This window comes from Balaenoptera acutorostrata, chromosome 8 (assembly GCF_949987535.1).
Source record: "Balaenoptera acutorostrata chromosome 8, mBalAcu1.1, whole genome shotgun sequence".
Taxonomy (NCBI): Eukaryota; Metazoa; Chordata; class Mammalia; order Artiodactyla; family Balaenopteridae; genus Balaenoptera; species Balaenoptera acutorostrata.
Window position 1 is genome coordinate 27,994,424 of NC_080071.1, and position 12,530 is coordinate 28,006,953.

The 12,530-nt window shown below is 33.9% G+C and overlaps 1 protein-coding gene across 2 annotated transcripts in view; it reads right to left on the minus strand.

The window, feature by feature from the left end:
- Positions 1-12,530, minus strand: part of SCN7A (sodium voltage-gated channel alpha subunit 7) — a 77,993-nt gene that overhangs the window by 47,356 nt on the left and 18,107 nt on the right. For both annotated transcript variants that reach the window (XM_057551916.1, XM_007183217.2), the window contains exons 6-9: positions 12,381-12,472; positions 6,842-7,048; positions 4,562-4,631; positions 1,135-1,276 (exon numbers count right to left, since the gene is read on the minus strand). In XM_057551916.1, coding sequence (XP_057407899.1) covers positions 1,135-1,276; positions 4,562-4,631; positions 6,842-7,048; positions 12,381-12,472 — 511 coding nt within the window. The remainder of the gene's footprint in view (positions 1-1,134; positions 1,277-4,561; positions 4,632-6,841; positions 7,049-12,380; positions 12,473-12,530) is intronic.

Here is a 12,530-nt window from a genome sequence, read left to right on the forward strand (position 1 = left end):
TTTAAAAAGAGTGTTCTTCTTCAACTGTAAATACTTCTGGAATTTAAAGTAATTTATTTATTTTATCTAATATCTTTCGATATTAACTATGCTGCTGAAATGACACTGCGTATTCCACTGTGCTGGAACTTTTCTTAAAAGGAAAATTGAGGGCTTCCCTGGTGGCGCAGTGGTTGAGAATCTGCCTGCCAATGCAGGGCACACGGGTTCGAGCCCTGGTCTGGGAAGATCCCACATGCCGCGGAGCAACTAGGCCCGTGAGCCACAACTACTGAGCCTGCGCGTCTGGAGCCTGTGCTCTGCAACAAGAGAGGCCGCGATAGTGAGAGGCCCGCGCACCGCGATGAAGAGTAGCCCCCACTTGCCGCAACTAGAGAAAGCCCTCGCACAGAAACGAAGACCCAACACAGCCATAAATAAATAAAAAATAAATAAATAAATAAATAAAAATTTAAAAAAATAAAAGGAAAATTGAATCTCTATTTTAGTGAGCACGTATTATATCCTTCTGAGACACTATGGCACACAAATCATCAGTTATAAAGGAGGACTCTCAGCATTTTGATTTCAAGTCTCATAACAGCAGGCTTTCTGCTATTACAACTGGAGCCTGATTGAACATTAAAGGAGAATGAGAAGAAATAGAGAATTAAAGAGAAAGAGTACATTGTGGGCATTCAACAAATAATTTCTTAATACATGGTAATCTCATAGGTTCAATTTTTTTGTCTAAAGAATTAGTACTTAGAAATGCTCTTTGCTTAGCTAATGTCAAATGTCTGAGACCACAGAGCAGTATAGTGATCTCTGGCAGATACATGTGTTTTAACTTTGGAGAGATTACCTAAATGCTCTGATCTTAGGGTCTTCATAAAAAAGTACATATACATATTTATATCCTTGTAGGATTGTTTCAAAGATTAAATAAGATATCAATACCATACATAAGAACACAGACTTGGGCTCAGTTTTAACATACAGTTTGACATTAGGTAATTCTCGTCCTCTTTTCTTCTGTCCTCAAATTCTTCTTCACATAAAAATTTAATACAGTGTATTATATTTGATCATTATTTCAGAAAGGAGGAGCGTAGCACCATTTTTCCGTGCAGTGCAGATTCTCTGTGTTCTTACCTGGTGATAAAGTGCTTCAGGGTAATCCTGCATCATTAACCGAAATAGGGCTAATAAGGTCCAGCCAAAACTGTCAAAGTTTGTGTAGCCATAATCAGGATTTACACCAGCTTTTACACACACATATCCTTCAGGACACTGACTAATTAAGACACAGAAAAGAAAAACTGCTTACTCTTAGGTGACTTTCAGATTATGGTCAAATCATAAATATAGAACATCTGCCCATGAATAATAAAGGGCTCCCTCTTCCACAGGGAGTAGTCTTCTCCCAAACAATTCCCAGTGGAAAAAGCTGAATATGAGTTAGACTTTAAGTTGATATAAGTGAACAGTGTTAATTAAATGAAAAGACAACAGGGCCTCACAAATGGTTTTTGCCAAGCCTTTTGTTAAAGATTTCTTTACAACCCAGTATCAAAGTGAAAGTATAACTGATGGAAAATAACACTGATAAAAATAAAACTGTAGTAGTTTAGGGTTTAATTTTTAAATTAAATAAATTTTTAAATTAAATATTTATTTCATTTCCTTTCATGGAGTCTTCATACTTTTACCTACTGGGGCTTGGGTGTTGTGGTCCATTATGACAGTAGTGGCCCAATAAATCATGCTTCCTCCATCCACACCTTTCTGTAGTTCCTCCTACATTATTGGAACTTTGGCCATGTGACTTGTTTTGCATACTTGTTAATGGTTAACAATTATGATGCAAACAGAGGTTTAAAAAGTACTTGTATGTTGAGGCTTGTTAAATTGCTGACCTACAGAATCTGAACAAATGAATTTTTGTTCTTGTCTTAAAGCACCAACTTTTGGCATAGTTTACCATGCAGCAAAGTATGATGGTTGCAGGTGAAACGCTGTATGACTTTCTCTTCTGGCCTTGACATACTATATCATTGTGATTCTGTCTATCCATGACCAGATATCTTCAACATGCATTTCAGGTCAAATTTAATTTGGAATGTCCATTGAAAGGGTTAGCTCGAGTGGGATGGGGCAGACACGATGAGATGAAATCACAATCTGGACTTGAAAACAGAAAGGAAGCCCAGCAGTAGGGTGGCAAAAGAGTTGAGTAAGCAACAATATGTCTAAATCACCTTAATACAACTAAACTGCATAACTCATGTTCCCCTCTCCCATGTGCTTTCTTGTCAGTCTGTGCCCAGAGCTTCTAAGAAAGAGCTGAGTTTACACATGGATGTCAAGTCATCCCGGCTTAGGGAAGTAACATAAGGAACTGAGTCGTAGTACTGCTGAGAAGCACTCTATTTCTACCTTCTTATCTCTTTATCTGAAATTATAGGACAATAAAACTTGAGAGTTTTGTCATCTCACTGAAGAATTATTTATAAGTACTGTTTTTAAGAGCAATCAGCTTGTTATTAATGTAAATTATATTCATTAAAGACATACAAGCCATAAAATAAGTGAAATAACACCATATCTTTAATTTTTTTTTCTTCAAAATCTTCTGGCTGAAGAACAGATTATATTGTCTTTCTTGATAAGTCCTATTAGCTCTGGGGCACACTGAAAACAGAAAATCAGATTCTTATTTAAGTCCCAGCTCTTCCATTTACTAACTTCTTGACCTGAATAAATAATTTAGCTAGTCTATCCATTATACTTTTTACTGTAAAATCAGATTAATAGTATTCCATATTTTACACTTCTCAGCATGGTTTTGATGGTAAAATGAGATTATGTAATCAAATGGGAACCATTAATAAAAGCAATAATCATTAAATAAATACTATTGATCAGGGATACTGAAATGGAGCAGGACGCTATGGTCCTTGCTCTCCCATGTCCTCAGCCTGCCTTTTGTCTGTGGAAAAACTTTAACCAAAGAATAAGTTTAATCAGAGAAGTGAGAAAAAGTAGAAACAGAGGAAAACAGTCAAAGGAGACCAAATAATAATAGTTTAGTCATTAAACATAGTCAAGGACCTTTAGTTCCTTCTCAAGGGCTACAGATAATATTCTGAGCCATATCTTGTGAGCTGTCTATAGATACTGAAATCCCCACCAGGTGGAAGGTTTGTTTTCGATAAAATAAAGTATCTTAGTAAAGCAGGATTAGCAAACTTCTCCCATGGCAAATGCAGATGCCATTGAAATCAATAGCTTTGTGTTTTATAATTTAATTCACCATTATCTAGGTCCAATGACTAAAATGAATAAAACCCTTAACTTTGAGGTTTCTGTATTATTGCTAATTTATTACACCTGGCAATAATTTAGACATAATTTAGTATTTTTAAATTAGTTATTTGTTTGTTTCTCTTTACTACATAAAGAACAGGCCTTCTCTCTTGGCTATTGCTGTTCATACTAATCACCATTATTTATAAGCACAGGTAAAGGCGTAGAGTTAAAAATCAACATGGGTTGCAAATGTTGTTGAAACAAGAAATAGTTTGGAATAGCAGTATTCTATACATTCTTTCATTAACTTTTTTTTTAACATCTTTATTGGAGTAAATTGCTTTACAATTGTGTGTTAGTTTCTGCTTTATAACAAAGTGAATCAGTTATTCATATACATATATACATATGTTCCCATATCTCTTCCCTCTTGTGTTTCCCTCCCTCCCACCCTCCCTATCCCACCCCTCTAGGTGGTCACAAAGCACCGAGCTGATCTCCCTGTGCTATGCGGCTGCTTCCCACTAGCTATCTATTTTACATTTGGTAGTGTATATATGTCCATGCCACTCTCTCACTTTGTCACAGCTTCCCCTTCCCCTTCCCCGTATCCTCAAGTCCATTCTCTAGTAGGTCTGCGTCTTTATTCCCATCTTGCCCCTAGGTTCTTCACGACCTTTTTTTTTTTTTTTTTAGATTCCATATATATGTGTTAGCATGTGGTATTTGTTTTTCTCTTTCTGACTTACTTGACTCCGTATGACAGACTCTAGGTCCATCCACCTCACTACAAATAACTCAATTTCGTTTCTTTTTATGGCTGAGTAATATTCCATTGTATATGAAGACCAGACTGTAGCCCTGACATAAGCTGCCATAATTCCGAGAATTGGCCTCAAGGAAATGGGAACAAACCGACCCTGGAACTGAAGATTAACCGTACTTAAAACAATCGAGATGATGCTGGTCAGACCACCGATGACCAATATCAAGATGACTGTCAGAGCTGACTGCGCTGTTTCTGCCTGTAGCCCCCTCCCTCTGTCTATAAAAGCTCTTGCCCCCTGATTGTCAGGGCGGTGGGGTCAGAGTCGGCCTTTGGACACAGGCTTCTGCCCTCTCCCCACCCACCCCCCTGCTCCCGGTTGCCGGCACCCAAAATAAAGCAAACTTTCCTTTCCACCAACCTGGCCTCTTTACCGGCTTTTGAGCGTTGAACTGCCAGACCTCACTTTTGGTTACAATAGAAGAAAACATTAATATCACTTACCCAGCATCTGTTCTGTTGCCACAAAGAAGAGCATATCTTTCTCCTTCCAAATAATAAAAGTTTTCTGTTTCTGAAAAATAAGAAAGAAATGATATTCCATATCTAATCTTGAGTGAACAGCATATCTGAAACCCAATTAAATCTGTACAGCATCCTTCTGTACAGTGAGAAGGAAGGAGCATAGAGCCTGCCTCTCCCCCTTTTTTTTTAAATCTAGGAGGCTGTCCTAGCATCCAGTGTACAGGCCAAAAGACCTCTGGCAATCCACCTTCTCCAGCCAGGTATGACCAGACCCTGAAAGAAAAATTCCCAAGACTAATCTATTTGAAAATTGAGGATTAGTCCTTCCAGGGTTTATTCCTGATGATCTTCCTGAACAGAAGACCAGAGTTTTCTGTCTCTGGGTTTAATTTCCATTCTATTCCCACTTCACAGCTTATTTTTCTACAATGAGTGTCCAGTGCCGCCTAATTACTTGTCCTGATATCACCTAGTTTCAATCATAATCTGAGCTAATCTGAGTCATAGCCCATAGAATTCATACAGGTATTTTTATCTGCTATCAATCAAAATGTAAATTGTGTATTTATAGATATCAGTTACCAGGGTTGGGAACATACATGCTTAGTAGCATTGCTTTTTAGGTTCTGAATTCAAATCACAAAAATCAAACCCATGAGATCAGTCCTGGCGAGTGTGTGTGTGTGTGTGTGTGTGTGTGTGTGTGTGTGTATACAAAATTGAATTACACCAATCTCAGAAAATGTCACTTTAATTTGTCACCTAAAATAATTTTAGAAGAATTTAAAAATCGTAGTTAGGAACCATTAATCAAAACTTTTGAGTGACAGTCAAAAACCAAATGAAATTTGACATTAGAACTGGGCAGTCCCAAGTGCTCTTCTAAATACAAGGACTATGACATGGAAATTAGGTTAAATAATATTTTGCAAATATATTTCCAGTAATTCCTAACATGTTATTTGAGAAAATGGAATGACTAGAATTGGACAAATATTAAAGTGATAATCTTTAAAATGATTTTATTATAATATACACATTTTAACAAAAAAAAGAACTTGGACTCTGTTTTCTTAGCAATAACCAGTGAAGTAGCAAAATTTGTTTATTTTTTAGTAATTAGCATATTTTTATTACAACACCAAAGAAACTAAAGGGGATTTCAATTGGAATCTAAGATTTAACATCCATCTCCTATTGCTCTTATCACTAGAATTAAGACCATGAAATAGACCTACATAATAAGGAAACATTTCACATATATACTAATAATTTTGCATTACTTGCATCATAATCATATTATGGGGTAAACCAAAGAGTAAAATTTATTAAGATTTGTTTTAGAACTTATTAAATCCAAAATATAAATAAAATTAAGGTAGAAGGACTACTTAAAGTTTATCAATATTTTATTTTTATTAGTTGAACAATATGCTTTTGGTTTTTTCTAAATACTGTCAGAAAGGAGCTGATGATTTTAATATGAGGGAAAAATCTAATAAGAGAGTATGGCCTGGTGAAAAGGGAATGGGTTTTAAAGCCAGATGGAGCTTGGCTAGAATCCTAGTTTTGCCACCGAGTGGTTATAGCATGCTAGAACATTCACAGAATTTCTCTTTACTTCTGTTTCCCTGTTGGTAACAGGGGTTATTCATATCTTCTCTGCAGGATTATGGTGAAGATATGTGATCAGGCATGTGAATTACTTATGTATAAGGGCTAAGCAATACTTGTTTGACATTATTTCTGTTAGCCTAAAATATTTTCATTATTCATCAAAGTATAACTCAAATCATTTAAAATGAGCAGCAGCAATTGAAATATAACAATAGTAAGAATTTCTATATTGTAGGTCATTTTTTGATTTATATGATCATCCCAAAGTTTCTAATGTGTACACTTATATTTAAATTTTAAACAACTTTATCGAAGAAAGGTAGTATCATGAGGATTGTACTCTGATAAAATTGCAATTAAGACTTTGGTCATATTTATTTATTTTTGAAAAGATAAAATTTGCAACTTTTAGCAATTCCAAACTTAGGCCTCCCTGATTAAACTGTCTGAAGACTTGGAACTTTATTATCCTGATAAAGGAAACTGATCCAAATTAGTACTTGAGCATAGTTATGGCATTTACATGAAGGTTGTTCTGAAGTCGAATTTGTTCTGAATATGAATGTTCAACATTTCTGTGAAGAATGTTTTGCCAGTAAGAAAAGTTTTAATTTTTTTGATATAGATGCAAGGGATTCTTACCTCGAATATAATATGGGTTTTCAGTTCTGTTGTGCAGCGTTTCAGTTTCATTTTCTTGGGGCCATCGCAAACATTTATGCTTCAGGTTGCCCATGAAGAGCCCCATCCCAATTAGAGAAAATATGCTCAGAAAGAAGAGAGTTAGGATAATGACCCCAGTGAGTTTCTTCAAACAATGCATCAGGATCCCTACAAAAGACTTCAGACCTGAAAAGAGAAAGGTTTATTTTTGATAAAATAAAATATCTTAGTAAAGCAGGATTAGCAAACTTCTCCCATGGCAAATGCAGATGCCATCGAAATCAATAGCTTTTGTGTTTTATGATTTAATTCACCATTATCTAGGTCCAATGACTAAAATGAATAAAACCCTTAACTTTGAGGTTTCTGTATTATTGCTAATTTATTACACCTGGCAATAATTTAGACATAACAGTATTTTTAAATTAGTTGTTTGTTTCTCTTTACTACATAAAGAACAGGGCTTCTCTCTTGGCTATTGCTTTTCATACTAATCACCATTATTTATAAGCATAGGTAAAGGCGTAGAGTTAAAAATCAACATGGGTTGCAAATGTTGAAACAACAAATAGTTTGAAATAGCAGTATTCTATACACTCTTTCATTAACTTTTTAAGAACTCAATATTTGGAGCTGATTAAGGAAAACACAAAAAACTTTTATTGATTAGAAATGAGAATAACACATAACTGTGATTATATGTGGCTGTATTTATATCAGAATAATTACTAATCGAGAATTCAACTTTAAAGCTAGATTTATTTAAGGGCATTCATTTTTCTAATTATTAAATAATACATGCTCAATTTTGAAAACATAGAAAACAAGAAGATACAACAACAAAAACCCCATAATTAAATTTCATAGATGAAACTACTATAAGCCTTCCTTCCTCCCTTGCTTCCTTCCTTCTTTCCATCCTTCCTTCGTTAGTTCCCTCCTTTCTTCCTTCTTCTCTTTTTCCCTTGCTCCTTTTTAATTTGTTGGTCTGTTTAAATTTATGGTCCTAATAACTGCTCAGCTCAACAATGGATGAGAATATACTAGCTCTGTGACGTTGAGCAAGTTACCAACATTTCTATGCTTGTTTTATTATTTTTTAAATGGGTATAATGATACCTATTTCATATATCATTGTGAGAATTGAAAATCTATTTTTTAAATGATCTCCTCAGATGATGAGATTTCTTGAGTGTAATAGAATAGGGTTGAAATAAAGTTATTCCTGTGGTTAAAGAAATGTGATATCCAGAGTAAATATACAATTTTAATTGCTATCATACCGAAATACATATTTATAGCTACTTTTGCCACCTGGAATAATACTATTAATTTTTTTTTGCTATATGCAAGTCTTTTTAAAGTATTACATTAGAAATGGAATTTCTGTGTCAAAATATATGACCATATTTAAGTATCGATTCATACGTTCAAATTGTTGAGATGTTGAACCGATGCATAAACCAAAGACTATAAATATATAGTCAGGCCTTCACTAAAGCTAGGACATTTTAAAAAATATCATTGCCAATGTATTAGAAGAAAAATAGGATCATTTTACTTTGATGTAATTTCCATGATCACCATAAAAAACTTTTAAAATACCTATAGTTGCACTATGTATTTTTGTTTGATAACTGTCATGAGTCCTCTGTATATTTTTTACTGAAAAAATTTTTTCATATTGTTTTGTTGAAATTATCTTTAAGAATAGAAATTCTTAAATAAGAATATATATGTGTATAAATTCATGCAAATATGTTTTATTAATGATAGTAAGATTATATAAAATATTTTTACAAATATATAAATTAAAATATATTTATAAATATATGAATATAAAATATTAATACTAACATAATTTATAAATATATTATATATAAAGCCAAGTCTCTTGTGGAGCTTTTTTTTTTTTTTTTTAAGGATTTTCTTTTTAATTTATTTATTTATTTATTTTTGTCTGTATTGGGTCTTCGGTTCGTGCGAGGGCTTTCTCCAGTTGCGGCAAGCGGGGGCCACTCTTCATCGCGGTGCGGGGACCGCTCTTCATCGCGGTGCGGGGACCGCTCTTCATCGCGGTGCGCGGGCCTTTCTCCATCGCGGCCCCTCCCGTTGCGGGGCACAGGCTCCAGACGCGCAGGCTCAGCAATTGTGGCTCACGGGCCCAGCTGCTCCGTGGCATGTGGGATCTTCCCAGACCAGGGCTCGAACCCGTGTCCCCTGCATTAGCAGGCAGATTCTCAACCACTGCGCCACCAGGGAAGCCCTCTTGTGGAGCTTTAATTTTAGTGGTGACATTTTGATTAAAGGTAAAAAAAGTCAGCATCAAATTTTACAGGATCAAATTTATTAGTAATTTTTATTGTTATCTGCAATTCATTGTTATCTACCATTCAAAGTTCTGAGCCATATGCCAATTATGATTTTGATTTCCTGGTATAACTTTTTCCTTTTTTTTACTTTCAAACTTTCATTTTGTTTTAGTTTAGGTATATCTCTTGTGGAATTTAACTTATTTTTAATTTAATTTTAAAGTCTCTACATCTTGACAGACAATTTTTACCCAATTAAATTCATTTTTATAAATTGGCTTTATTGTTGGATTGGCCTTTATCATTACTTTTTTTGATTTTTATATTCCCCTTATGATTTACTATGTGTCCCATCCTTTCTGAATAAACTTTAATTTCTTTTTTCCCTCTAGTATTTTAGATAAAGTATATCTATTTTTAGAACCTGATCAAACTTCGGTTCTTATTTTGAAGAAGCATGTACTCTCTACATCAAAAATAAAACTGTATCTACTATAGTCTCACTGTATAAGATAAGGAAATAACCATATTTACTTTCTCACATTTCTCTATTCTTACTTCTCAGTTTTTGTTTATTTATATAATTTAGGACTTTTAACCTAGTTATAATGGTTGAATTTTATGTATTTTGCATTATATCTTATCCTTCATGATTTATAGGAAAGGTAACATTCAAATCATTACAAAGACTTGTCAGGAAACATAAATTCATGCAAATAGGGAGTGGAGGATACTTGAATGAATATGCCTGACTTAAAGAGGCAGCTGCTCCTCAACTACAGCTGGTAGTTGCCACGCAAGAATGCTGATAATTCATCCAAGTTAATTTAGAATTTAATGTTAAAATCATCAGATTTTTATAATCTATTTCAAATTTTTCTTATAAAAGCAAAATACGTCTCTAGTTGAAGAATAAACCACAGACGTCCATGTTATAACTTCTGATTTATAATATTTGCGTTCTGTTTTGCAGCCCACTAACAACAGTAATTTGGAATTCATTCTCTGTTGAAACGATTTCAGAGTTCATTCCATTCCTTTGGTACTAAATCTTCCCATTGTTGAATATTTTATTTTCATAGTTTCGATTTTCAGCAGATACTCAGGAACGATCTGTGTAAAATTTCAGAATTCTTGGATGGCTGAGGATATTATTGTGTAGATTTCCCATATGAATGGCAGACAGGTATAGAATTCTGGTGTCACAACCTCCCCATCTATACTTCCCCTAAGCTCTGAAACTCCACTGCCTACTCATGTTTAATATTATCAAGAGGTGTGCATAACCTTTCCACAGGCTTTTTCTTCGCTCTTTTGCTTGTAGGTTTTATAATGCTTTTTCTCTTTAATACTTTAAATTTACAAAATTTTATAATATGTCTAAGTGTATCTGTTACTTTTTTTTAATCTAGTATAAGATGAGCCTTTTCCATTGTGACTAAGGTCTTTCTCAGGTTAAGGGACTTGAAAATTTCTAATGTATTTTTGAATAATTTGTCTTTTATATTTAATCTGGTCTCTTTTTTTAGGATCACCAATTATCCATATAATGGAACTTGGTTTTGTCTTCCTTCATTAACCCGTCCCATTTTTGGTTCTACTGGGTCTCTAGTTTTTCTTCACACGAATGGTTTATTTACTACACCATAATATCATACAGATAATGCTATATATTTTACTACTTCTATTACCATCAAAAGGTCGCCAAGGATATTATAATTTTTACTATTTTTTTGTCTTAAAGTTATTTTTATTTGTCTATTTTATGATCTCATTTTCATCTTCTACTTGAGAGTCTAGGTTTTTTTCTGTTGGGACTACAAAACTACAAAACAGATGATTTCTTATGCTTGCTTCTATTCCTTAGAGCATATTTTTAAAAGAAAAAAAAGGATTATTTTCATTCTGTTGAATAGTATGTTTTTCCTTCTGTATTGCAAAATATTTTCATACACTCTATATTGCTGGTATGTGCCTTGATTATTTTCTCCTTTGAAACAAACAGCAGTTCCTATCAGCCTGTGTGCTCCCAATTCTAGTTACTGTATTCTTCTTGTATTAACTTGGATTTACCTGAATTCTTCTACAATCTTTACCTCTGATTCTAAGATGAAGATGAAAGTGATACAGTTTTATGTTCTAGTAATTTATGGAGAGTAGTAAAAGAGCTAGGACTGTGAAAATTCCTGCCAAGGCAGTTCTCACTGCTGGTTTCTTCACTGTGTTGGTGAAGCTGCCATGCCACAGACCATTTTTATCAAACAGCTTTACTGAGATATAATTTATAAACCATACAATTCACCTGTTTAATGTGTACTATTTAATGTTTCAGTATATCCACAAGGTTAGGCATCCATTACCATATTTTCCAATCTTTTTTTGCTATTTTGCCCAGCCTGTTCTCCAAGTACAGAGTATGCAATATATCTGGCCTTTTTCATGATGTTCCAGTGGATGAAAGTTGCCTATAGATCTTATTTTTGGTATTATCACACTTGCCTGTGGGTTTATTCATTCAAATATTTCATAATACTTCTGACTCATAGCAGCCAAAAAAAACTCTGGGTCAAGTTTTCCTAGCTGATTGTTTTTATTCATTCAGAACAACAAATCAGAAGGTATTGGTAGGCTTCTCTAAGACACTTTCAGAAATGGGAGGTGTAAATTAGTTGTCACCTTCTTCCATCAGTGTGGTCACAGCTCTACCCTATTTAGCAGAACCTTCTTAAACTTTGTGGCATGTGGAATGCATCCTATCCAAGCACTGACAGCAAAAGGGAATTTATCTTATTTTATATTGCTTTGTTCATTTCAACTGGTTTTTAGACACAATGAGGAAAAGAAGAGGATAGATTAGATATCTGTCTAAACTGCTATGTCTCTCAGAAGTCTAAGGACAATTTTATAAGTTCATATTCAAGACATAAGAATAAGTAAAAAAGAAAAAAATAGAAAAATAATATATTTTGATTGAGCTCTATATTTTATTATCAAAAGCATTGAACCCACTTCAAATAAGTAAAAAATGTGATATTTCTTTCTTGCCGTTCCAGGAGTGACTGAAATAAATCTGAAAATCAGATAATTCATTTATTCCAAAGCTGAAACACTGTTCAATCTAACATTTCTTCAAGCAATAATAGGGGTGTTCAGATGAATACACGGAAGTACATAAAAAAAATGAAGAACTCAATGCCTTTTCTTACCTTGGTTTAAAGGAATAATTTTCAAAATTCTCAAATTTCTTGTAATTCGAAATATTGAAATGAAGTTTGGAGGTGAATATCTTGATATATGCCTGTGGGATTAAATTGGAGTCATTTAGAAGTCATATTGAGTTTATATTACTTATCTTT